Source organism: Pithys albifrons, chromosome 6 (genome assembly GCF_047495875.1).
Source record: "Pithys albifrons albifrons isolate INPA30051 chromosome 6, PitAlb_v1, whole genome shotgun sequence".
NCBI lineage: Eukaryota > Metazoa > Chordata > Aves > Passeriformes > Thamnophilidae > Pithys > Pithys albifrons.
In genome coordinates this window covers 36,890,712-36,918,540 of record NC_092463.1, presented here as the reverse complement: position 1 = coordinate 36,918,540, position 27,829 = coordinate 36,890,712, and the positions used below count along the sequence as shown (strand labels likewise).

At 44.0% G+C, this 27,829-nt stretch overlaps 1 protein-coding gene across 4 annotated transcripts in view; it reads right to left on the bottom strand.

The window, feature by feature from the left end:
• RGS6 (regulator of G protein signaling 6) overlaps positions 1 to 27,829 on the bottom strand; it is a 283,923-nt gene that overhangs the window by 26,246 nt on the left and 229,848 nt on the right. For all 4 annotated transcript variants that reach the window (XM_071558236.1, XM_071558235.1, XM_071558237.1 and 1 more), the window contains 2 exons: positions 24,651 to 24,776; positions 15,900 to 16,086 (listed from right to left, as the gene is read on the bottom strand). In XM_071558236.1, coding sequence (XP_071414337.1) covers positions 15,900 to 16,086; positions 24,651 to 24,776 — 313 coding nt within the window. The remainder of the gene's footprint in view (positions 1 to 15,899; positions 16,087 to 24,650; positions 24,777 to 27,829) is intronic.

Sequence of the window (27,829 nt, the reverse complement as noted above, 5' to 3'; positions counted from 1 at the left end):
CCCTGGATTTGTAATAGGTATTATCCCAAACACCAAGAAATTAAAATCAAAATACTTTGTCCAAATAATGACTGAGAATACACTAAAGGAACTCAAGAGAAAAACAGGCACCCTGGACAATTCTCTCATACTTTGCCAAAGGAAGCACTTTTATAGAGTTAATGAGCACTTTTATCTATACTGGTTTATACAACATGAAATATTCTCTCCTACCCTAAAGCGATTGTACGTGAAACTTTAGAAGAGCCAAATCAGACAGAAGTCACACAGCCTATTTCAGTGTGTTAACAAGCCAAGCAGAATTTCCTTATCTTCACCAACATGGGTAATTAGTGATGACCTGTCTACACACGGAAGAACTGCTTAATTCAGCTTTCTTACACTATTCAGTGCAGTCCTAAGGGAGGCATAACTGCCACTGGTTTTCCTACAATACAGCATAAATGTATCCTTTGAGCTACAACCTGGTGTGGAACAATTTTTACTGGTTAATTTCCATACTTGCTTTTAGTCTTGACAGATCCTTATTTGTGCAGCACTATCTAACTGAAGGACAGCACAAGATTTTGCAATAGAAATGCTCATATAAAGCCATTTAGCAACTGTCACCCTATTTCCTTCAGAAAAAACACATGGAAGGCCACAGTTTCATACTCCTCACATACAGTATTGCCATGATATTCACATCCAACTGTGGGACATTTGTTTTATTTATTCAAGATTGAATGAGCCAAGTATGCCCTAGGACAAGAAGAGGGAAAATAATGCACATCGTGGATATGGTCCTCAAAAAATATTTATTTCTTTGGTATGAAAAAGAATTTTCAACATCAGTTCTCTCCTAAATACTTCAACCTAGCTGAAACTCGGGACTCAGTTGTTTTAAACCCAACCATACTGTAACCAGTTCATCTGTACTGTTACTGCTTAAGGTTTCCAAGGAGACTCCATGTCCTCCTGATGAGTTCTTTATAATTACCTGGGAAAAAGCCCCCATCTAACTATGCGCTTTTCCAGGACCATGAAGAGGCTGATGAGTAAGTGGGGAGCCATCTCGTAGCCCATCAACAGTAAAGGGCCTGAGGGGTCTCCAGGGCCTCCATCCTCTTAGTGGTCCTCATTGCAGCAGCCAGTACATGCAGGGTGCTGGTGGGAGGTGGGCAGAAGATGCTGTGGAGTTGAGGTGCTGTGGGGCTGGTGGGTGAGAGTGATGTTTCTATTAACATTTTGCTAGACATGGTTAGAGTTTTTTTACTCTCTTTGGACTCCAAATGGTTTCTTTACCCATGGTCAGACAACTGGGTCTGCTCTGAAACACAATGTCAACATTTTTGGAAAATAACATCCAGTTTTCATTGCCACACAGAGGTAAAGGAGAACACACCAGGCTGGCCATCTAACCCGCCTGTATGCCAGCAACAACTGTCATTCTTGCTCATGCCAAGATGACTTCATGTATTTGACCTTAAAACAGTATAAACTCAGTATCTGGCAGTGAGAAGGGGAAAAAATTGCTTCAATCCTGAGATGAAATGAACTACAAGCTTTGTAACTGAAGCCTTTCCCTGAAACAGGACTATTGCACAGCCACAGCCCCACTGCCACAGCTTCATTGGTATGAAGCATTTTCTCTGCTTTTCACATCTTGGAATCTCTGAACGGCAACACCACTAGCTTTCAACTGTTCACCAAAGAAATAATCAAACAGGGAATAACTATTTCTAGGCTTTGAATGCTAATGAAGAAAGAAGGTTAGGCATAGGGGTACGTATATAACTTCAGAAGCAAACTTTACTGCTTAACGGTAAGAATTCAAAGCGCTTGCTTTGAAGAAGCCCTGGGTTGGAGAAATGAATGATACACAAATCATTTATTTTACATCACTGCATTTCTGGAGCACCTACTGGAAGTCTGAGCCAGTTGCTCAGGTCAGCAAAGACTGCCTTCCCATTTGCCACAGTACAGGACAGCTTACACTGCTGCAGCCAAAATCCCTGCTGAGACTGCACCATGTAGATTCCTGGTAAAATTGTGGCTGCAGTGTGTGTTCAGCCCACTTACACAACAAATGTAGCTGCAGGACAGGAAACGCCAGTGGCTAGGACATTTGTTTTGATATTTGACCTACTCTGTTCTTTGTAACCAAGCTATTTTCTGTTATACTTTCTAGAATCTGCAACTTTCTAGGGAGGACTACGGTTAGAGTTTAGCAGCTCCTCATTTCATAAATACATTAAAAGCTACTAGAGGTCTAGCAAGTGACCATATTCTTCTGTGGAAGTTAGAGCAATGGGCACATCATCAGAGGTGCAGGCTTGCATTTAGTTGCTCTGTGCAACTTGTGCAAATTGGCTTGTCCTCCTCTGTTATGGATTTTTAGTTCACTTTGGATCATTGCAACCCACTGGTCTCTCACTTCTTATTTTACTGAGCAGCTGCTTTTGTTCCACCTCTTTGTCACACAGCGGAAAGGACGGACACCCACATTAAAGACTGAAATCTCCCAGTGCAGCCAGCAACTCCAGCAATGCACTTCGTACATATGCATGATCTCCCTGACATACCTGAAACTGCTGGCAAGAAGCTTGAGCCTTTCCATCCTTATGCTGAGTTAACTCTCCATTTGGTAACATTTTTTATTACATGGTAATAAGGTCACTGTTCCCTGAATGCACAAAATAAACGCACTGCTTGTATAATTTTTAACAATGCAGCTGCAGCTCTGGACATTACTGTCTCTTGCACTGCAAGCAGTCTGAACAGAATTATCACTACAACACACCTTTACCAGTGCCATGAGAAGTTCCTGTGCCCCATCTGCACAAGAGCAGGAGAAACACTTCATCTAGGCAGTGTAGCCTCTCCCAGCCATTGCTGGGTACCACTTCTCAAGTAGGGCTCAGACTTGCAGCTCCGTGCTCTAGCCTTAAGACAGCAATCCTTTAGGGAGTCACACCGCAAAACCAAAGATTTAAAACAATCATCTAACAAAATTGTCCAAGGGATTTAGTAAACCATTAAACAAGGTAGCGTGTAAAGCCAGATAAAAAGTGGAAAAAGTTAAGTCTGTCAAAAGGCAGCTAGGAGTTGACAGGCATCACGTGTCTGACTGGTCTCCCCTGCAGCGTTGCCAGCTATTTCTGAGCAGCAAGGTGCCATCTCAGGCCACTGCAGTGGCAGCTACAAGTGGAGACAGGGACTGACTTGACACGTGAGAGCAAGCCCTGGCGAGCTCACTTTTGGAGCTGACTGGTCATTCAGTCCCTCACACAGCATGCTGTTGATGAGTGCTGGCTGTACTGATGCTCCCCTGTGAGGACAGATGCACATTTGGAAACATCAGTGTAACATGGAGGGTGATGCAAGAACCTGCTTTTGCAAGTACAGGGGATTTCATCTCCAGGAAGCAAACACTTCCCTTACATTGACTCCTGCAAGCAGTGCAGGTTTGCTGTCAAACATCCCTATAACTGTTGTTTCCAAGTTCTTGAACAAAGGCAATGGGATCCGCTTGCATCTAGTCTTGGGAAAAACGCAAACCCCCTTTCGTGTTTTATGCACCTGAATCACCTCTCCTGTATGGTGGAAGAAATATGCGGTAGTCCTGAGGGCTGTTCAGCTCCACTGAGCATATTGTCTATGATGACAGTTACACTTCAAACAGTGTAACCATTCCATTTGCCATCGCTATTGTGTGATATAAAGGAGAACAAACAGCACATTTTAAAGGGAGAAATGTTGTCCCTTCTAGAAAAGAAAGGAACCAACCAAGTAAATCACAAAAAATTAGTTTCTACAGTTATGGGAAACCAAGAGGTAATCTTGCCCCTGACAGCTGATAGCTTAAGTGCAGAGAAATAAACCCTGATAAGGTTCAGCATCTCTCAGCTATTTTTCTTCCACAAGCTTTACCTTTGGAAAGAAATGAAGGACAAGATTTGTAAATTTTCCTGACAAGAGCAGAAAGGGGGAGGAAAAAAAATAAAGGAAGTTTGCAATCCAGACGGGAATGTGGGAGGTGGTTGAGATAGCAGAAACTGTCTCAAAGCTGCACCTGCTTCAAATCAATGTGCCACAATGTGATCTCGGGTCTTTCTCCCACCTCACAGTCAAAGTCCAATGACCCTAAGGAGTGCACAGCTGCCAGATAAGCAGGACCTTGGGAACACTGAATAAAAATAAGAAAAAAACCTGAATGATAAAAAAAAATAACAACATCTGACTTGCCCCAAATATCATGTAGATCACAGGGATTATATTCTCTATGAAAAAGGTTTCTTTTTAGCAGAAAATCTTGGCTCTTTCTTCTGAGTAACATTTATGAGACAAGAGAAGCATCTATGGTTAAACATCCCTTCTTAATGCCACCTGTATCTTACCCACCAAGACATTTTGTAATGGGCTTGGGAGTTTCTGGGAGTTGTGAAGGCCAAGCACAATTGTTCTCATGAACTCTGAACACCAGCTACATTCCAGAAAGCCCTTAAATTTGAACTTACTGATAAAATTTTTTCCCTGTTTGTGTGTAAACACAGATGTAAGCTTTAGATGATATGAGTTAATGAGGGGAAATACGAAATTCTTTGCTCAGTTCAAGCACAGGTTTCCCATTTAGCACATTAATGGAACAGATCATCTGGAGTGCCATCAAACAGCATGTACAGGATAACCAAGAATCAGGGCCAGCCAGCATGGGTATGGAAAAAGCAGGTCCTGCTTGACCAAGCTGATTTTTTATGACCTGGTGACCTTCCTAGTGGATGAGAGAATAGCTGTGGACGTAGTCTACCTGGACTTCAGTAAAGCCTTTGGTACTATCTCCCACAGCATTCGTCTGGAGAAGGTGGCAGCCCATGGCTTGGAGAGGTGTATTCTTTTTGGGTTAAAAACTGTCTGGATGGCCGGGCCCAGAGAGTGGTGGTGAATGGTGCTACATCCAGGTGGTGATCAGTCACTAGTGGTGTCCCCAGGACTCAGTACTGGGGGCAGCCCTATTTAATGTCTTTATCAATTATTTAGATAGGAGGATTGAGTGCACCCTCAGTCAGTTCACAGATGACACCAGGTTGGGTGGGAGTATTAATCTGCTGGAAAGTAGGAAGGCTTTGCATAAGGATCTGGACAGGATGGCTAGATGGGTCAAGGCCAGCTGTATGAGGTGTGGTGAGGTGACGAGCCAGGTTGTGTACTTCAGTCACAATAATCCCAAGCAGTGCTACAGGCTTGTGGAAGAGCGGCTGGAAAGCTGCCCAGTGGAAAGAGACCTGGGGGTGCTGGTCAGCACTGGCTGAACATGATCCAGCAGTGTGCCTAGGTGGCTGAGAAGGCCAGTGGCATCCTGGCCTGTGTAAGAAATAGCGTGGCCAGCAAGATCAGGGCAATGATTGTCCCTTTGTACTCAGCACTTGTGAGATCACAGCTCAAGTCCTATGTTCAGTTTTGGACCCCTCACTACAAGGACATTAAGGTGCTGAAGCACGTCCAGAGAACGGTGACAAAACTGGTGAAGGGTTGGGAGAGTAAGTTATATGAGGAGTGGCTGATGGAGATGGGGTTGTTTAACCTGGAGCAAACAAGGCTCAGGGGAGACAACTCCGTGAAAGGAGGTTGTAGCAAGGCATTGGCCTCTTCTCTCAGGCAACCAGCTATAGGACAAGAGGAAACAGCCTCAAGCTGCACCAGAAGATGTTCGGGTTGGACATTAGGAAGATTTTTTTTCACTGAAAGGGTTGTTAAGCATTGGAACACTCTGCCCAGGGCGATGATGGAGTCATGATTTAGTTGGCATGGTGGTTATTGGTCAAAGGTTGGACTTGATGACCTTGGAGGTATTTTCCAATCTTAATGATTCTATGATTCTATTCTCTGATTTTCAGCTCATTCTGGGGGACGTTTACACTAAGGTTAGATAGCTGTTGAGATTCACTTGAGCCCCCCAAGGGTCCACTTTGCCCTTCATAAACTTGTCAAAAACCTTCTTGCTGTAGCTATCCCCCTAACATCTTTTGGATTGTTTTGGAGCACTACTTCACCCTGTCACCAACACGTGGTATTAACTAGTGAGAGCTGACTTGCAGGCACCAGGAGCCACCCCTCTGGCCAACTGCGAGGGAGATTTGCAGCATGTCAGACAAATCCATTAGAAGAAAAGCCCACAAGCAATATAAAGCAGTAGATTAAACAACTAAATAAATAACAGCATACTGCAATGAATGTTAATGTTTGTTCTACCTGTATGCTGGGCACTGGGGAGGAATTTACTGCAGATTCACACATGAGAGAGTAGTGCCTGAGTGAAGGCCTTGTGTTCTTTGCTGAAAGGATGGCAACAGATGCAAGCTGAGAACCTGCCTGGGGTTCACTTTTGGGAGAGCTGTCTCTATAGCACAAAGAGGATGCGGGGAAGGAGAAAGCAGGGAGATGCTTTTCTGAGCACATGGGGTGCAACTGCCGCACCTTTCAATGAGACTTGGCAGCAGCCTAGTGCCTGTCTGTCGGCACCTCCACTCTGCGCAGACATCTGTGGCAGAGGAGCTGAGGTTAACCCGTGCCAGCACACATACACACTGCAGTCAGCAAAACCTGCTATCAAAGGGTTGTTGGAGACGTATCCTGTTCACTTTGTTGTCCTCTTCCTAGCTTACCCTCAGGTATCCTGTCTGACTGGCAGGACCCCCTACCACACCACGATCAGGTTCTTCCAAGAAGACAAAGAAGGGAAAGGAGACCTACTCCTCTTTAGCAGGTGCTTGAGAGTGGCAAAAAAGAGCAGGTACTGAATGCAACATGTTTTAGGAGCAATTATGAAGAACTGCATTCAGCCTAACTGATGGTGCTAAAATGCACTTTAGAGAAAGCATGAAAAATTGCTGCACAAGCTCTGAAAGGCAAAGTAGATGACAGCAGGCACAGTTGAAATGAGGCAAGCAGTGAAGAAGTGCAGAAGACACCATATTTGCCCTGACTGAACTTGATGGGAAAACACCGGGCCAGGAGGCGGGGAAACACATATGTTTTATTCCAATTCCTCTGTCTCTAAATCCCCACTAAGAATGTTGCTGGATCTGCTTATTCTGGTTCCTGTATTTTTGAATTTTCTCTTCCCAAAAATGCCATACTACCTGGTTTACGCTGCCTTCCTGCATTAACCAGGGCAATCCCCATTCGTGGAGCCTCTCTGGAACCCGGCAGTGCTGCCATCTAGCAGAGCCAGGGGTGACTGGGCACTCTGGCTGCTACAGCAGTGCAAGGCTTTCCTTGATTTACAGTTTGAAAAAGAAATCCTTCAGGTTGGTTAAAAGCACAGAAGGGTCTTGGCCTAAGCATGAATTGCTCTGGAAAATCTGAGCAATATATTTTTTGCCACTCTCAAGTATTTAAGGGACATGATAATTTACACCCACAGTTTTAGCTGGTCCATTTTCTTCATACTCAGCCAAGTTGCTTTTGCTACTAAGGAAAAAAAAAGTGAATAATTATACTGTAATACAGACTAACCTCTCTGCTAAACTAAAAAGCATAAAACTTCTTTTCAGGACACAAATGAAATTATACTGGGCTGAAGGCACAGGAACAGAAAGAGCCTGAGCAAGCAGGATAACTCTAAGCAATGAGAGCTCATTTTGAGTAATACACAGAAATCCTTTGTTTAGCCCTGTAGATACATAGTTGGAAGCACAATGTAAATCTTTCATGGAAAAGCATATTGATAAAATAACACATAAATTTAGCTATGACTCCTCTGCAAATTGATGAGACAACTGGTTTGTTTCACATCTTCAAACACACAAATGGGAGGGCAGAGCTGTTGGGGGTTCATGGCAGACACAGTGCAGAGGACTAGAGCACCATGCAGTTAAGGGGTCAGCCTGGTACTGCAGAAGGATTTAGTTCTAAATATAGCAAGGGCTATCCTGGGAGACAAGAGTGGGCTGCTGGGAGTCTAACACCGTATGAGCAGCTTTAGGTTTTGAGAACAATGATTGTGGCTAAGAAGCTGATTCTCTCAATATGGGCTAAATCCTGGCTACTGGCAAAAATCCCAAGTGAAAAGGTTTGCCTGGGAGGAGGAGACAACCTTCTGTAGCATTTGGGAGATCAGCATTTCTTTTCCAAACAATACATTATGTAGCAGTTGCAGCAATGAAGATGGGGTTTTACACTCCTATGCATCGTGTGGTACAGCTGTGAGATGTAACTACTTAACCTTTTGGTCAACACGCTGACACTCCCAGGCTGTCTGCAGCTTCCTCTTCATTTTCTCTGTAGAAAATCCTATCAGAAAGATGCACTGTGCCATGGAGAGGAACACACAGAATACTTCACCCAGCGAAAGGAAATTCTATTGCAGTGGGGCAGTCTACATCCCATAGAAGATTGTGAAAGAGCAGGATACAGCCCTACAGAAACATGCAGATACAGCTTCTGGGTAAAGGTGGCTATGCTGAGATAGGGAACACCAGCTCTGCTTGGATGCCTACCTAGAGAACACATGCTGGGCATATAAACAGTTTTCCATGCCTCATCAGCATCTTGGCTGTAAAATATCTGCTGCTGTATCACCTTGGACTGCCTTTAAGTGGTTGAGCTTAAGCTCTTGGAGTCCAAATGTGTATCAAAATCTTATAACTGTTTGCCAACAAGCCCATCCTGACAGCCCACATTCATACCTGCTGTGGGCTGAGAACGGAAGATGTGAAATGCATTGCTGATAAATCTTCCCAGGGATTTTTGCTTTAATTTTTAATTAGAAATGTGAACACTTAAAGAGGCTACAACCTCTTAATAAAATTAAAGGCCACAGTGTTCCTGCAGAACACTGGGTTTGGCAGGAAGGGACCATACCCCCATCCTTCATGAGAAGTGGACTCCTGGAGTCCTGGCTTCTTGATTAGAAAAGAATGCACTTGCAAGCACTTTACTCCCTGTTTGGGAGAAAGAGAACAGCAGCAGCAGCTTCCTGACCTTCACATGGAGAGGAAATGCTCTTGCTCTGGATCTGACATGCAGTCATTCCTTGCTTTCAAGAAGCACAGTGCACAGTACTGGCACAAGAGTCCCAAAGTATGAGTGCTGAATTCAATTTTTGGCGGCCAGTCACCAGTGGTGTTCCCCAGGGGTCTGTATTGGGTCCAGTCCTGTTTAACATCTTTATTGATGATTTAGATGAGGGGATTGAGTCCATCATCAGCAAATTTGCTGATGACACCAAGCTGGGAGGGAGTGTCGATCTGCTGGAAGGCAGGAGGGCTCTGCAGAGGGATCTGGATAGACTTGAGAGATGGGCTGATTCCAATGGGATGAAGTTCAATAAGGCCAAGTGCCGGGTCCTGCACTTTGGCCACAACAACCCCCTGCAGCGCTACAGGCTGGGCACAGAGTGGCTGGAGAGCAGCCAGGCAGAAAGGGACCTTGGAGTACTAATTGACAGGAAGCTCAACATGAGCCAACAGTGTGCCCAGGTGGCCAAGAAGGCCAATGGGATCTTGTCCTGTATCAAAAATAGCATGGCCAGCAGGACCAGTGAAGTGATCCTTCCCCTGTACTCTGCGCTGGTGAGGCCACACCTTGAGTACTGTGTTCAGTTCTGGGCCCCTCAGTTCAGAAAGGATATTGAGGTGCTGGAGCAAGTCCAGAGAAGAGCAACAAGGCTGGTGAAGGGACTGGAGCACAAGCCCTGTGGGGAGAGGCTGAGGGAGCTGGGGTTGTTTAACCTGGAGAAGAGGAGGCTCAGAGGTGACCTCATCACTGTCTATAACTAGCTGAAGGGAAGTTATAGCCAGGTGAGGGCTGGTCTCTTCTCCCAGACACTCAGCAATAGGACAAGGGGGCACGGGCTCAAGCTCTGCCAGGGGAAATTTAAGTTGGATATCAGAAAAAAGTTCTTTACAGAGAGAGTAATCACACATTGGAATGGGCTGCACAGAGAGGTGGTGGATTCACCATCCCTAGAGATTTTTAAACGCAGATTGGACGTGGTGCTGAGTGCCATGATCTAGTAAATGGACTAGAGTTGGACCAAGGGTTGGACTCGATGATCTTGGAGGTCTTTTCCAACCCAATCGATCGATCGATTCTATGATTCTATGATTTTTAAGCAAACTAGAGACTCCCCCATGTAACCCATTTAAAGGTATTTTTTGAAGGTAGGAAATGTCTGGCACTGAGGCACTGTATTTAATGCTCATGCATGTAGTTCTAGAGAGCTTGGCAGGATCAGCAACCTGAATAACAAGCAGACTATTGTCCAGTGGGAATATGCTGACTGTTCTTGTCACCCCATTCCCATGATCTTTCCTTTGGAGAGATCTGTTGCCTTCTGTCCGTGTGTGTGCAAGGAGAGACCTCACTCGTGACTTTTTCCTGGCCCTTTTTCTGTTTCTGTGTGACAGAAGGGCATTAGTGTAGATAGTAGTTTGATCCCTGATGCCTTCAGAGACAGAAAGGCTGGATGTTAGATGTTTTTCATATCACATGACTGCTAAACCACAAATTAAAATGGAAGGCAAAAGATATAAGAAGTACTTTCTGGTGTGTGGTGCATATGTGTATTAAAAAAAAACAACAAAAGAAATCCAAACCAAGAAAGAATATCACAGAGTATCTGCTCCTATGTAAACCTTTGTTTCCAGTCTTTTGTTTTCTGTTTCATGCAGAATCCGACACGCCACATAAGCCTCCACCATCACCTTCCTGGTTTTGTTCCAGACACCTGGCTGCTCTTCTGGCTGTATTTGTGGGGCTCTTGATTTTAGATTATTTGGTTGTAAATTGTTTTGTGAAATCCAAAAAGGAAGGAGCTTGCATTTTTGCTTCTAAGCATAACAAATACACAACAACTGTGAGACTTTGGGTGTTTTATACAGTTGCTATAAACCAAAGACAACTGGAATGTGGTATAAGGAAGGCTTTTCTCCAGTCACAAAGAATCAGAGTCAAAGGAGGAGAAGACAATAAAGGTCAAGTCCCTGTGCAGTCCCTAACCTCCACAAGAAGGTCCAGGCTGTTAAAAGCCTCCAGGAACCCTGAGCACACCATTCATGTATAAATACTGACGCAGTGATGCAGTGCTTTCAATTCTCCATAGCGCAGGCACCTGAGCAGCACTGGCTCGGGTGGACTTGAGCCCTGGGTCTGCCCCATACCCCTTGCTGGCTGCCTGCACTGCCAACCAGAGCTGCTTTTGCTGTTACCCTGATTCTCCATCCTTAGTCATTGTCTTTTACAGGCATGCATGTAATTGGGGCGATTAGATGAAACTTTAAGAAAATAGGAATAATGTTTCTTCAAGTTCTTACATGAACGATGACACAGATACACAATGAATGATTATTTTCACATTTTCCTTCCATGCTGTGATTTTGCTCAAAACCTACAAAAGAAGGTCTGTATGCCCACGGAATAGGCACCAGGCACACAACACTCTATATGCTTGCTTTCACATCCTGTGGATGCTTGAAAAGACAAAGTCAGAAGGGTAGTCACCCCTCATTTTCCCTTCCTGGTAGAAAATGACATTCCACTTTCAAGAGATCATGGCTTAAACCTGGAATTTGGTTTTGAATTCAACAGGATCCTCTCAAGTTCAGTCAACACTCTCAGCTTCCTGACAGAACCAGAACGCAAGCTGATGACTGATCACTGATGAATCCTGCAAGGACTCGTATCTCTGCCACAGTCCAGAGCAAATACCTGGAACAGCTTAGAGCATGAGCTGGGCCCAAATCTTAAATCTCAGACAACATGTAAGAAAGAAGTTTTTTACAATGAAGGTAGTGAAACACTGGAACAGGTTGTCCAGAGAGGTGGTGGATGCTCCATTCGCTGGAAACATTCAAGGTCAGGTTGGACTGAAGAACTCTGAGCAACTTGATCTATTTGAAGATGTCCTTGCTCATTGCAAGGAGATTGGACTAGATGAACTTTAAAGGTGCATTCCAACCTAAATTATTCTATGATTCATATCTGGGACAGGTACATTTCTAGTTTCAACTGCCTGCAGTTCGGCATTATGGTCTCAATCTGCTCTGGAATTAGCCAAGGATCTGCAAAGTACAGTTAAAATCCCTAACCGAGCCTGGATTAGAACTGAATTTCCCTGAATCATCTTCACAGAAACATTAGCTGATTAGTTCAGGTAAAAGAATGTCAATCTAAAACTCTATTTTATTAAACAATAAAAATAAACAAAGAAAACAGAAAAGCAATTGCAAAGACAACTATGAGGCTCACATTACTCTAGTATACCTGGCTCTGAAGCCTATCATAGACTAAATGTCCCTGCAAACATTACTATGAGGAGACATAATGCATTGCTGTGGTGATAGCTCCCAATCCCAAGGGACTGAGGAAGGGATTAAAGATTTTCTGAAGGCAAAAAGACATTTCAGGGGAGGCAAGATGTTTGATGGGGGTAGGGGGGAATGGTTAAAAAACTACCAATGTGCTGTACAGATAAGCCATAATTGTCACACTTACAGCTCTGAATTTCCATGTTAAAGATGAATTACTTTGGCTGTCAGCAGCTTCATTAGCCAAAAGAAGCCATTCAGATGGACCCAAACCTATTTACTTTCCAGAGCTGGCAGTGCCTGCTTCATATTGCAGGGCCCCACATTGGTTGTTCAATGATGCTGCTAACTCCTGTGGGAGCTTACATCTTGCTAAGTATTTCACTGTTTAATTGAACTGACCTTTCCTGACGGTGCCCCTTGTATTAAAAGCTGCTTTACTCCCTAGTGAAAATGGTTTGATAATCATAATATTTTACTCAGAGGACAGTTGTTTAAGAGCAGAAAATAATCAGCTAAATTGGTAGGCTCCCCTCTGGAGGGGCCCAGCCCTAAAATGACAAAAGGTGCTGCAGATCAAGATAGCTGGCAGAGCTGATGATCAGGACAGAGCTAGGAGCAGTGCTGTGCTGCTCGAGGCTGGGGGATGTCAACAGACTGGATAGCTGGGGGAGGTGAGTGCAGGCTGAGCCAGCACAGCACGCTCTGCTCAGAGCCAAGGTGTGATGGAACAGCACGGGGTGGGCAATGGCACATGCAGGAGGCACAGCAAGAGAGACAGCTCTGCGCAGGCACAGACCCAGTGCAGGACTGCAGAGTGCAGCAGCAGGGCAAATATCTCAAGCTGAGATGGGGAAATGGCAAAACGCTTTTGTGGTACAGGAATCCATCTGAGAAAGAGGTCTGTCTGAAATCATAAATGCATACCAAATTCAGGTTTGCATTAGGAGCCCTTTGAGGAATGAGATTTGGAGATGGGATTTTCTTAAACAGAGGAATGGAACCATTTGCTTTCAGATTATGAGTGGCCTGGGGACAAAGAGGTTTGAAGTGAGAGGCATGTTTGCCAGGAGCCCCCTCTTCTCCCTGTTTTCTTTTAGGCTAATTGTCTTACCAGATGGTCGAGCAGCATCTGGGAGAGCTATTTAGGGCTTATAGCCAAGGTTGTGCAAAGAAGCACATCCATGTAGACATGGGTAGAAACACAATGTAAATCTTACATGGAAAAGCGCAATGATAAAGGACCTGATAACAGATGACTCTTTGCTTTCAACTTACTATGATAATGCATTTGCTTGCCTGAGTGTGCTCTGCTACATTTCCCCCTTCCCAAGTACAGCAATGTGTTAATTTCCAGCACTTTTTATACAGAAAAACTGGCATTTTGTGGGTCTCTCAAGTCAGGACTGGAGTGCCCCATCACCTTCTCCTATTTTTCCACTGCAGGAGTAGCTATTTAATTTTCTTAGTTCAGCTAACACTTTTCTTTCCTCTTAGTTTCTCAGAACTACAGGCATTCAAAGAATGTGCTCTTGAGTAAACTAAATTTTTCTTGTTCTTTATTTACAAGAATATTTCAGTTGTTTTCCTCTTTGTGCTAAAGCTACATAGGACAGGACAACATTCGTATTTTCCCTCCCACAGTGGGTGTGTTTTGTCTGGTTGTGTCTGATCGAGTCCCTAGGAATGTGGGATATGTGGGAGCTCCCATGGGCTCCTGGTGCCAGAGTGCTGAAGATAAGGCAGCTGCTGTAGATTTGTGGACAAGAGTCTCCAGGGCAGCAGGGCTGACCTGGGGGAGACACCAGGACAGTACATGAGACATTTAGACTGCACTGGGGTGATCTACATTGGCTCCCATGAAGTGGATGTGCAAACATTAATGTCCCCTCTCCATGATAAGCCAGTAGAAGTCGACATTGCTCCAGCTATGTCAGGGCACTACATCCTTCAGCAGTGTCCTGCTTCTTCCTGATTTTGTTAGACAAACTTCTCAGCTATTTGGTCAAGCAGTCACAGCTTACTTGGCATTTGGAGAGCTACCAGAAGTCCACTGCACGTGAAGGTAACTGGGCTCACCTTCCACATTGTGCTATCCTTTCTCAGCATAGATTCAGTCTCCAAGATGACCACAGCTGGGTCTGAAGGTCTACCTTTGCCTCATTCTTCTGTGTCGGTGAACCACAACAGATGAACTGAGAACATCTATCAGTGTAAAAATCCTCTGAAATAAAACTTAACCAAGGATCTAAAATTGCAGTTTAACTACAAGGGCTCCCACTTGATTTTACCAACTCCCCTTTGAATGGCAATTATGTTGTGAACTGATCAGTTCAAGCCTAAATCCTCTGTGTTTTCCTCTCATGAAATACTCATTGTCTAAACATTCCTCTTATTCTTAGTACTTTGACTTAACAATTTAATCAATTCCTCCATTATTCACCTACCTACTTTAGCCTATATTTTGCCATCATCTTTTTTTTCAGGTGATGCAAGAAGTTCTTGTTCACTATACTGCCAAGCAAAGAATGCATCTTAGCCAGAATGTTTTCATACTCCTGTATTTCTCAGCTTATAAAGAACATTTAAGTTACCTGATATTCACAGGGGATTGCTTTGGAACTTTGCATACATTCCTTCTATTCTGGCCCCAAGAAGAAAGATTGCATTCAGGAAAATACAGTATACGATGCTGGTTTGAAAAATTCATTACCTAACCTTGTATAAGTGGTCTGCAACACCTCCTCTGAGACGGAAATATTTTGTTAGTGGAGTATTTTGAAGAACTGCCTTTGAATGCCAATTAAAAAAAAAACCAAAGAGCAATTCTTTTCCTTTGGTGTTAGTTTTACTACATGTTTTTGATAAAAATGAGTATGAGGAGAGTAGCTTTTACGTGCATTCCTGGTAATATCTGCCAAATGATCCCTTCTTGCTTTTCCTTTTTAACAATTACAAAATTATATTTTCACTTTCTCAGAAGGTTATGCCATTTTATCCTTGCTTGTAACAGTTTTTCTCAAATTATCTATTTTCCTAAAGGCATTTTCTGTGTACATTTATCTGTAAAACTTCCCTGAAAAATCTGGGGCCCTTTAGGAGGGAAGGGTTAAGCTCCCTGCATTGCCTGCTGTCCTATCATTACTCTAAGGTATTGTCTGGTGTGTTGGAGGGAGCTGCTGCATTTGGGATTTGGTGGGGGGATATAATTATATAAATAAAAAAATGATACAAAAAGAGTATTAGCCAGGATTTTGATATGATATCAGCCATTCTGTAAATATGACAGACTATGGTGACAGGGAGTACAGAGAGACATACTGAACTTTATAGCACTCTTTCATCTTTGCTTTCTCTGAGACAGAGCTCCAGCTTGCAGTGCCTTACAGACTTGTAGATTTTGGAACATTTGTTCCCAGAGGAGAATTAGCCTGTTAGAACAGATAGCTTCAACAAAAATATAATTTACGCAGCTTGAATAGATATCCTTAAAGTCACTTCAAACTGTGCATCTCCATTGTTTACGAGTGAGCAGTAACAATGCGATAGTGGAATATCACAGCAAAACTGAGTTTCATTAGCAGTAGTTCCATAAAACCAAAATCAAACCTGTGCATCTTCATATGTATATCTCCCTGGGTCTTTGACATTTTGGCTTGTTTTCTCATAGCTGTGGGAATCCAGGTTGATAGCACTTTGGGCCCCAGGAGCTAGAAACTCTTGCCAGATTTCTTCCACTCTGGTGGTTACATCCCGTAGAGGTTGTTTCTTGAGATCTTGGACAGCCAACCAAAACCTGTACTAGGCAAAAATTTAAAAGGCAGAAAAAAAGAAAGAAAGCTAGATAAGACTTTGTGAATAAGTCTGGGCAGAGTCCCAAAACACAGACACGGAACCCAATCCTGCATCTATCAGAATTTACAGAAGACCCTCCATTAAGCATGATTTCAGGGAGAAGGTGTGATTTACTTTACACAACCCCTTACACTATGGCTAAGATCAGAACACTGAATTTAAGAAGTGATACATTCTTATTCAAAGTGCCCCTGCAGAAGTGTCAGATTAGGTATGCAAACAGGAAACCTCCAGAGCCAGGCAGCTGGAGGAAGGGAGCAGGCTCTGGCTCTCACAGTCCCTCTGCAATGTGCTGGTCATTCCTGCCTGCAGGATCAGTCATCCAGAGGAGATGCAAAATGTAGAAAAAACCTTAATATTTATATAATTTTTAATGTGAATGGCACTTAGAGAAAACATTTTGGTTTGTTTTTTTTTTTTTTACTTATAAACTGATCAGCATTCCGAAGATGCATGGTGCCCAGCAGCCTTTTGTTTTGGTCAACTCTATCTTCAGGCATCCCTGAGGGTTATCTGTCTGGGTATCTGGGTCCTGCAGTGTGGCTGAACAGGTACAATAGTGCTCTGGTGGGAGTGCTGAGGGCCACAGGACATACAGGTATAGAAGGTACCTTTGCAGCCACCTGCAATAATCAGCTCTTTCCTACCCCCTGGCAAAGGAGCCCACTGTCCAGGAATGACAAGAACGGCAGGGTTTGCCTTGGCTGTCCTTGCCCTGCTCTTATGCACTCTCCTCTGCCTGGCAGACTGTGCACTGGGAACAGGGTTTGCATGGTTTGTTCAGAGCATCCGCAAGAACTGCACAATTGAGAAAATCCTGTGTCTCCCTTATAAACTAGTTGAACTTTAACTGAAATCCTGATTTCTCACCCTGAATGATTCAATGGTGCCAGCAAGCTGCCACTAAAGCAAACGCTCCTCCGTGGTGGAAGGAGGAAGATATAATCTGTCCCAAACAAAAACCCTGATGGCAGTGATGGTAGATAGACAAGCCAGCAGTCTGGTGATTCCTGTGCTGTTTCTGACAATCACTTCCTTACCAGCTGCAGGCAGCACCTAACCACCCCGGAAACAGCGGGGTTATCACAATCAAATGAGGCCACTACTCAGTTTAGCCTGGTCCCCTACCTGCAACAGAGGGAAACAGTCATTTTGGGAACAAAAGACATCCACACTGCATGCAATGCCAGGCTAAATCCTCCTTGCCTGTCTGCTGCTTCTTCCCTACCATGAGGGGTCTTAATGCCATAGCCCTGACTCACCCAAGACACCGGACTGTATTCCTTCATATAGTTCTCCCACCTTCCTGGCAGGCTGTCAGTAAAATGGATTGGGGTACACTCAGATGCTACATCAGTACCTATGGAGTCACATACTTGTGGTGCTCAAACAGTGACATTCGGGTTTATAAACTGAAATACAGCATTTGAGGTTGGTGGAGGGGTGTGCATGGTTGGTCCTTTTCCATCTTTGAGATGTTAAGTGGGCCTTGTGTCCTGCCTTGTTCTTTGAATTGTGACACCCCCATTTATCATATGCATGCACAGAGTGAAGGGTAGCACTCACAGTGCAATGATCTGATGCCATATGTGGCTTCCGTTACTTGAAAATACTTTATCATTCAATTTCAGATGCAATGGGAACATGTGAATGTAGAAAAGGCATAGGAGAAAAGATGCTAATCATTGCAGAGTAGCTGGGACACTTCAGACAAACATTTGGCTAGAGAGAACATTTTCTGCTGGCTTATCTTCTGCCCCTGAAGCTGGGGAGGCGGGCTGGGAAAGCACACTCGTGAAAGAACCGGGAACACTGTGAAGTGACAGCTTGCCAGAACAGGAGCACCATCCATTTTAATAACCATTTGGCTCAATCTGAAAACCAACCAACCAGACCAACCTGACAGTAACAAGAACAAGCTCTTTTTACTGCAAGCAATTGTGAATTCATGCCCAAGGCTGGATGTCCTCTTCAAGTCAAAGGGAAGTTTTGTCTTGGTAAAAATTTCAAAGCTATTCACTACAGTTGGCATTTGAAAATCAAGTAACATCAAAGCGGGGTGCTCAGCCCCACAGCTTCAACTTCAAGGCAATTCTCTGCCATAAGGAATCATGCTGCAGCCAATGAATAAGCAGGGCTTCCTATAGGATTATAACATTTACAAGAGAGAAGCAGGTATTTCTGTCTAGGAAAGGAGGAGATACACAATGACTGCGCTGGAATTTCTTCTCAATTATAAAGTACAAATGCACTCCCTGAATGACTCCTGCAATTTCTGAAGTCCAAGCACAACCCCAACCAAGTTCATAAGGAGTCAGCAGATCCTGCATTGCCTCCTCCTTTTCTGTAGGAGACAGATTTCCAGTGGACCTCTCTTGCAAAGGGCAGGGGAGGATTGAGATGCCCTTGTGTGTCCTTTCCACAGGTGCCCTATGAGCAGAGCAGGACTGGCACAGGGACTGTCTGCACAGAAGGAACAGCAGCAGTGATCACAGATTCTTTGTCCTTTACAAATAGCATGTAAGGTCTGGAGAAGGCTGATAATGTGATGTCCTAGTGTTGTCAGTGGCATATACCATTCCAGCCTCATCCAGTTTGTAATTAAACTGCTGTCACTTGCAGAAGGTATTCCATAATGGCACTTTATTCTCCACAGCTCCCTCAAGGCACAGAGAGCTCCTGAAGCTCACCATACCTGCTCTGCCTCCCTGCAGGGCACTGTAGAGGTTCTCGGTCACTGCTGCTTGCAGATGTCCCTCAGTGAACGACTGGTGGGGAAAGACAGGGGGGTTGCTTCTTAGGTATATTTTAAACCAATTATTTTAAAACCTGATCAAGAGGCAAAATATGGATGACTCCAGAGGCTGAGGAACAACTGACAAGATAAGGGCAGTATTGTACCCCCATCCTGGGGCAGGACATGACCCCTCTGGCTTGACAGTGAAATCACCCTGTAACTATCCCAGGTCAGAATCTGGGCACACTCTTCTCCTTGCCTCATTAGCTCCACGTCAGTACCTTGTGCACCTCCTGTCCTGCATCTGTTAGAAACAGAATTAGGGTTTTGCTGAAGCTAAAAAGAACTGTAACAGAATAGTTAAGGGGTAATTAGTTTCCAATGGGTTTTCCCACCTTTGGAGGTGATGGGGGATCTTGGCCAGGCAGGCGAACCGGGCCAGACTGCGAGTCCCCAGTTCCCAGCCAATAGCAAGAGGGGGCAGGGACCTTTCGGCCAGGAAAGGGTATAAAAAGTTCTGTTTCGTTTTGTTGTAGGTCTGTCTCTCGGGCCAGAGAGAGACACACCTGGTTCGGCCGAATCTGTTAAATAAAAGTTTAGTTTTGCTTTGATAACTTTGTCCCCTCTAAATTTTACTGGTAAATGTGAGCATTTCTCACACATCTCTAACCATTCACAAACTTCCATTTACCAAGAGAAGAAATATCTTTTGAACATCTCAGTTGGGAGGGGAAATGAATAGAAATAACAGGTATAAATCAACATGCGGCTCAGACTGGCAATATGCACATCTTTGTGTTGTTCAATGGCCAGATCCTTGGTAGAGTCAGCCTGGCGCAGCCAAGACCAGCAGAAATCTGTCCCCTGTTGGGGGCACTGGCTGCAGCGAGGCTGTGCTGGGGCACAGGAGCCTTCCCGAGGAGACCGGGCAAGCGTCCCGCAGACCTCTCCCTCGCCGTCCTTCCTGCCCTGCTCTCCTCTCCCAAGCTGTGCAGCGGCGCCCACAGTGCAAGTCCCTCCTCCTGCTACTGCCTTTCAGTTTTCTGGGGCTGGAACGAGGCCGCCGGCGAACCAGGTGCCAGCCCATCCCCGCACCACTCGGGCCCGGCCCCCCCTCCCGTCGTGTTGCGGGGCTGCGGCGCCGCCTGCTGGACAGCGGGGGACGCGCCCGCAGCTCCGGCAGCGCCTACAGACTGACTGCTCGGGAAACGCGCTCAGTAACCCCCTAAGGGGCTTGCCTGAACCACCTCTCCTTCCCTGATGAAAACTGGAAAAAGGAAATTGGCAACGAGTTCTAGACATTAGGGTCATGTATGATATAAACACTTTCTCGCAGGTAAAATTCCTTTCCGGCTAACTCCATTTTCAACATATGCTCCCAATCAGTAAAGCCCAGCAGCCTGCATCCCTGCACCAGCAGCTCCACAGTGCGTTCCCACAAAGCAACATGTGTTCTCCATTTAGGTCTATAAACAGGTGTGCAGCATCCTTTCCCTTAGGGCGAAATTCCCCTGTCCGATATTCCCACTTTGCAGTTTCTCTTTCCAGCTGATACTCTAGGAAGTTGGGGGGGGAAAATCAATCCACCAGTTAGATGAAGATCTCAGCAATCTCAAGATGTCTCAGGAGATTCCCAGGTCATAAAAAATGTATAATAACTCTCTGATGCTCTTCTTTTTTTGTTTCTTTTTCTTTTTCTTTTCTTGCTTTTTTTTTTTTTTTTTAATTGAAGCTTGGCATTTTGTCTGCTATATTTTGGGTACTTCAAAAATCAACACAGTCAAGACAAATTGTAGATGAAAGATAGCAACGCAGAGGAGATACAAAAGAGAGCAAGGAAAAGAGCTGAAATAAAAACGGAGAGAAAAATACCCAACTGACTGGCTTTCCTGCTGTCACATAAATAATGGACAGTCAGTAAATAAGTAAGTTACAGGGCTCAGCTGAACCCAGGAGACTGGTGGGCATGATCCTGTAAGTTTATTAGAACACAGAAACACAGCTGGAAGGAGATCCTGGAGGTCACTGAGTCTAGTTTGCTGCTATATCTGGCAGTCCCTCGTCTGAGAACCCCACTGGGACCAATTTCTCTCAGCTACAAAAATATGGAACTACCCCACCAGGATAGCCCTGTGATTTGGGACTTGCACCACTGGATTTAAGAGCAGAATTTTGTCCCCTTGCTATACTAGTGAATTACATTCATTTCAAGGCATTCTTAAGCACACACTTCACAAAGTCTTTTCTAGTGCTATCAGGAATTTTTAGGTTTTCTCACATCTGCCTTAAGTTCAACACAGGGGCCTACAGTGCTCCGACCAGTATTAATGAATATCCCATTGACACTCCCAAGAGATAATACATCCCAGCTGCAACAGTTCCCAGATCTCTGGATAGTTACTGGGATGAAGGTCCTTAAAATATTAAATACAAATGTATTTTTTTCTAGCAAGGTGCTAGATATTGTGCACTCAAAGTTCCTTACAGCTTCCCAGGGTTGGGTGGGATATATCATGTTTCACTGTAGATGTCTATCATGCAGACACTGTCATTTGAATCAGTCTCTCCAGGCTTATGGTAAAAAGAGACAAGGGCTTTACAGTGTAATTTAGGTACTTTTAGTTTTGTTTCCACTTAAAGCTGAAACAAATCCTTCCCAGGTGATTCACTGTTGCTTCTTCAGCTTCTCTTCTCTCTCTCTAAATAGAGCCTGGATAATACAGAAACAAGTGTGTGTTTCCAGGCTGTGAACTTGAGTGAAACAGATCCCAACCTTGCTGTTGAGTGTAACTTAGTTTTCCTTGGGTGTTTCAGCATCCAGCAGTTGCTCTCCTTTATGCCATACACACCTAATGAGAATTCAGGCGCTTTCACTGCTTCAGCTGAACACTACAGAGCCACCTTCTCTCTAGCACCACTGTTAACAATCCACCTTATTCCAGTTTTCTTCATTAATTTTGGTGCCTTTGCATTCTGTTATTTAAAGCTTTAAGCAGGCTTGCTAATGCTGATTCAGTATTAGATAATAATGATACATATAAGCCAATACCATGATAATGATACCATGATAGCAAAATTCCCATATTAACTAAGAATGAAATCAGTCTTCCACAAAGGATCCAGGACTTAACCTCTCTATGCCAGCCCACTGACTTGACACCTCCTTTCGCTAGAAGCCATCCCAAAATCAAAAAGAATGTGCATCAGCAGGAGGAACAGCTCAAACTGAGGAAGGTACATGTTTGCCTTCTCATAATGGAACTTTCTCCATTTGTTTCAATAGGATGAATGTGGGGAACACCCGCTAGTCATAAAACCTGCTGGATTTCATCAGCACAACCCAAGATTATTTCAGAACACCCACTTGAGGAGTACTCTAATACAGTATAGTAATTTTGCACTTCATCACTACAATTTAATTGCAAGTGACCACCACTGTACTTAACTGCAGTCAGCATATCCAAGTTCAGTACCAGTTCAGCAATAAATGTTCAAGCTCATTTATGTAATTAGCAACGCTCCCTTGTTTATCTTACAGGGTAACTTTCAGGTTTTTAAAAACAGTAAATATAAAGGTGCATTAAGTTTTCACTGTTTTTCTGCTGGCATGCTTTCTGTATTTCTCCTTGGGCACGCACATCCGATAAATACAATGGCCAGTTCCAGTGTTGTTAGAGATCACTTTCTGGGGAATTTCCCTTTCAGATCTCACTGGCTAGGAGACTGCACTACAGTGGCAATTATTCACCTGTTTAAAAATGTATTCAATTTTCTAAGTGAGAAAAAAAGAAAAACCCCACAAACTTTAAGGGTGTGCAATCAGGTTCTTAGCTGTTGTAAACAAAGAACATCAAGCCTGCTCACTACCAGCAAAGGCCAAACCTAACTGACTCCATGCTCAGTTGAAAGCAGATTTCCTCATCTCAGGAGCAGGCACAGTTCTGCCAGTGAACCTGCAAAGCTCTCTGGCCATCCCTGCCAACACTCGTTCTGCCTTCTGGAACAGGACTGCCCCAGAGAAAGCATGAGAACTGGCCCCTACGCCCATCCTACTGAGACAGAACCACAGCACCACAATTCAGACTCTGTAAAAAACGTGGGTTTTACTGGATACCACCATATCTAGGCAGGCAAATTCCATTACTGCTGGATCCTTCTGTGTCTCTAGGAGTAACCAGGGGAAGACACAGGTGCAGACTACTGCCAGATCTCTGTTACCTCAATTAAGGAGCAGGTTAAGGATCCCACAAACTAGAGTACAAAAGCACATGGTTGCTGCTCACCAGCATCCTGCTTCTGCACAAATGGATCACCCTTGAAGTAAATTGGGCTGATTGACACATGCAGGTTAGAGTCTGAACTGTAACCTCTCAGCCACTGAGTATCATCAGCCTCTACCTGTGCAGGCTACCTTTCTGGCTGGAATGAGCTGCCTTTCATTTTCTTCAGGTTTTGTAGCACCAGGCAATGAAGGGAGCATTTAGATACCTGCAATCCTGAACATGAATCCCACTGTTTGCCCCAGTCCCATTTCAACATAATCCTGGGAACCTCAATTTCTCACAACTCACTGTATATTTATGTTACCAGAACTCGTGTGGCTTGGTTTTGTCTGCAGGATACAACACCACCTTGGCTCTCCACATCAGGAGAGCTGCTTTTCCTAAAATAAACCTCAGAGTTAGGCTTGGAATTAGACTTATGATTCAAGACAATGATGATAAAACCTGTGACTGTTTACTGATTAATGCTAGGACAGGCAGTGCACTCAGATCTTTGCTGTAAGTTTAGCTTAATGTCTGTGGGGGATATCTAGCTAGACCTCTATATTTCTATCAGTCAGAGAAGATACCTGGTTTCAGTAAGGGAAAATGGCTTAATGCATTAGTTCTGGGGTACGTAGGGTTGACTAATGAATCCTAAGGAGCTGGGTTTAGCTCTTAGTTTTGCAGCTGAAAGGGCTGAAGAGACAGGCATTCTCTGAAGGATTGCTATCCCAGAATGAATCATGCTGTTGGCAACTGTCAATGTCTTTTCATCAATTCTGCAATAGGACTGCATCTTGGAGTTATGGACAAGGCCAGAGGGCTGGATCTTACAGGAAAGGTTTTGTCTTCATCTAGTGTCAGCTCATGGCAACTTATTACTGCTTCTTATTCCTGCTGTAGTTCAAGTATCAGATTTGCACACAATAGAGTTACAGACTCTTAGTGTGATGTAGGATCACGTGGGTGTCCACATAACGTTTCATAATAAACATTTTGTCTTTTTCATAACTTGAGAAGTCAGATACGCAGAATCCCCACACAGACCAAATACTATAAAGGTGAATCAAGCTCTAGAAGAGTTAAGAGGTGTCAGAATTAAAAGTAGTTGTTGCAAACCTGATTTAGTGAGTGCCAGTACTGCAACACCATTTAGCCACATGATCACCATACTGTTTCCCTCACAGAGCCCCTGCCACAAATACACATGTAAATCCTATATATTGTTAGGAGGCTTAAAAGTGATATGCTGTGTCTCATCACATTATTTCAAATTTGCAAGCCTTTGCATATGATACCTGAAAACACTGACTCTGTTAAACACTGTTTCTGAGATTACTTACATAGACATCCATAGCAGTGCTGTGGGCCAAATCCTACCATTCTCAGCTTTATTCAAATGGGTATGTTTAGCAGTTCAAGATAAACCAAACACTGCATTTCACCTATGCAGGAAAGTAGCATCAGTCGCGTTCATTTAGTTCAAGTCAAAAAAGGTTTCACCTGAGGTTTTCTGAGCTGAATTCTGATTCCAGGAAACGAAGGAACTGGTCTCGTCCTACTGGGTCCTTCAGCACCTCATCCATGGAGAAACCCCATCTTTTCACACGCTGCTGGCTAGGTTCTTTGCTGTTTGGAGAGAGAAGGGAAAAACCAAATGGAATGTGCATCTCTGCCTGCTGTCCGAGCAGCTGTTGCTGTTTCTGCTAAGCAGCAAAGGGAGAAAGATTATCAGATGAGAAGTTAGTCTCTTCCTCAAGATTTTGCAGAAATACAAGTTAGCAAATAACAGAAAAAACCTCTACAGACCAGGGTCATCATTAAAACCACCTGGTTGCTACAATCATGGCTACATACATAAGAGAGATGGTGAATGATTTGATTTTCAGAGTAATTTCCAGTAAGGTTTCATGTAAAGAACAGTATATCATACTCAAATGATTATTCATTATGCTCTTCTTGCACATATCCTTAAATGTACCTTAGGATTTTTTATATGTCAAGGCAGAAATTTTACAGCAGTATTCCCTGAGCCACTGGTGAGCTCCAGAGCAACTCCCTGTGTCCTACATAGGGCTGGCTGGTCACTCGGAACTGGCTTCAGATTTTCAGATCCACATTTGCATTAAAAAGGCAGTTTCACTAAGAAGCAGCATAGACAAGATTTTTAAAAATGATTACTGGCTTGTGGTCTTTTATTTTTCAGTGTCTGTGATTTTTGCATGCCTAAGTCTTGGAAGGCTAAAAATCATCTTCCTTCTACTCTCCATGATAATGAGACCTCTATTTTGTGTCTCAGCTGGGACGCTGTGTCAAAAATCCCTAACAACCTTTCTCCTAAATTAATTAATACCACCCAACTTACATAAGCTGTTGTTTGAATCACCAGACATGTTGCAAAGATGCCTATGGGAAGAGGTGGTGCACGGGAATCACAATGAGGATCCTACAAGACAGTCAGCGTAAGAGCGTAATGTGGGCTCACAAAGTGTTTGAAAGCTTCTGGTGTGATGGCGTCATACTATGAGACAACCATTAAAATACAGCTCAGCTGCTCACATTTGTGACAGTAGAGCCATTGTTAACAGTACATATCTATTAAACTACATGTATTGTCATGTCCACAGCTATTTCTAATCCTGGAGCCTTAGGGGACAGTGGCAGTCTGTGCTGAAGATGAATAAGCCAAAGGGATAAATAAAATGCCCACTTCGATTTCTTCTTGGTATAAAGACTAAGCAAAATTGATAAGCATGTCCTCACTCAAAGTGCAGCACACTTGGGATGGCTCCTCTTTCACTCGGCCAGGAGCCAGCAGCACTGCAGACACAGGTGCAGATGCCAGCCTACCTGATAAATGAGCCAGCCTGAGCATGGGGACATGAAAGCCATGTTTGCGCAGAGCTATGCACAAGTCAAACTCTGGCAATTTCTTGCTAAATCCAGAGATCTGCAGATGCTCTTGCTGAATCCAGAGATCTGTAGCTGCTCTTCTTGCTGCAGCACAATGTTCTGGGACAAAAAAAGGCCAAAGTGCTGTCTAAAACTGAATGCTTTCCATGGCATTTCCCAAGTCCTGACTGCCATGAAGGATGAACTTTAATGGCACAGGGCTGCCCATATGCAGCAGCCAGCCTTACCACTAGAAGTGAGAAGCTCTTTGTTTCCCTGTGCAAGGGCTCTGCTCTCCTAGCTGAGGAAATAGCTTTGCAGGCAACACAAGGGGATCTCAGGGATCATTTAATTATTCATGCAAGTTGCAACTAAATGCAGATGCAGCGAGTTCTCTTACAATAGAGAATAAAATGGAAATACAGAGTTGTTTGTTCTTCCATCTCCCAACAATACAACTTTCTCTTTTTCATCGGCAGGAGAATCACCTTCCTTAACTCTGAAATCACAGCAGAAGCCAAGCCTTTATTTTAAATTTCTATAAAGGCTGTGACATCAGGTTAATTGTATTCTCTGGGGACATAGACATCTTTTCTGAGATCTGCAGCTACCTCAACAGATGAAGAAATAATGGATGCCTGGATTCCTTTGTGGATAAGGGTTTCTGCAGAGCAGTATTTTGCAAGGACTGTATTTAGTACTAGCCCTGCTAGGGAGGATGGAGAAAATGAGAGAAACTAACTAGAAAAAAAAAGTCCTAAAAATTATGTGAAGAGGGGCAGAGGTTAGGGAACTAACAGATTTCTGTGACTACCAGAGAAGCAGGTGAAGACATCTTTCACATCCCAGACTGGACGGATTTTAAACTGAAAAAACTTGCCCTTTTCCTGGAATACTGATTCACTATGAACCAGCTTTTTGGGACCAATTGCATCTCTAAATTATTATTCAAGAACAGACAGGATTAGATTTAGCATTCAGACTTAGTGCCAAATGACAGCAGCTGAACACTAGGACAAGCTGCTGAACCCTTGCAGTAGTTGGACGCAGAATGGGATTGAGTAGCAAAGGTGATGCGGGGCATGGTGATTCCATTCATACCTGCTGTGGAACCTGCTAGGGATAGTGGCAGTAGGACAAAACTAGCCCCTCTGTCAGGGCTATGGGTAGCCTATGAGATGTAGACACAGGCACCAGCATCACACGGGGAAAAGATCAACTCCATTGCAGTGCTGTGTTTGGGTTTTTTTTGAGAAACTCTTTGAGGTGCAAGGCGTCGAAAGCCCTTCAATTGTTTCTCCTCCTATTCAGCTATTAGACACCATACCAGAGACAAACCAGCTTGTTCACCAACAGGCAAGCAACAGACTCACTTTATCAAACTACTACAATTCCAACCTGCCAAGTCTCACACGTTACATGTAAGCTACGTTCCTCTGGCTCCTGTGCCTAATCCACTTCAGCACAGTGGGAATGGCCACTGCCCTATAACCCATTCTGTTTTGCAGGAGCATCTTTCATGGGATTCCCAGACAGGAGCAGGGCTGGAGCATTGCAGCTGGTGAGGAGCAGAGAGCAGGCTCTCCAGGGTCAAAGGAGATGTGCTGGAACAAGTATATCTTAACAGTATCCTATAGGTGTAGGCTCCTACACCTGAGTCTGTGTGTGTTCTTGACATGTATGAGAATATCCGCTACCTGACTTACAAAGTATCCTACATCCAGCCATACGGAAGTGGAAGGGCTGAGTAACTCACAAACACAAGTGATAAACCTTAACTATGTACTTGA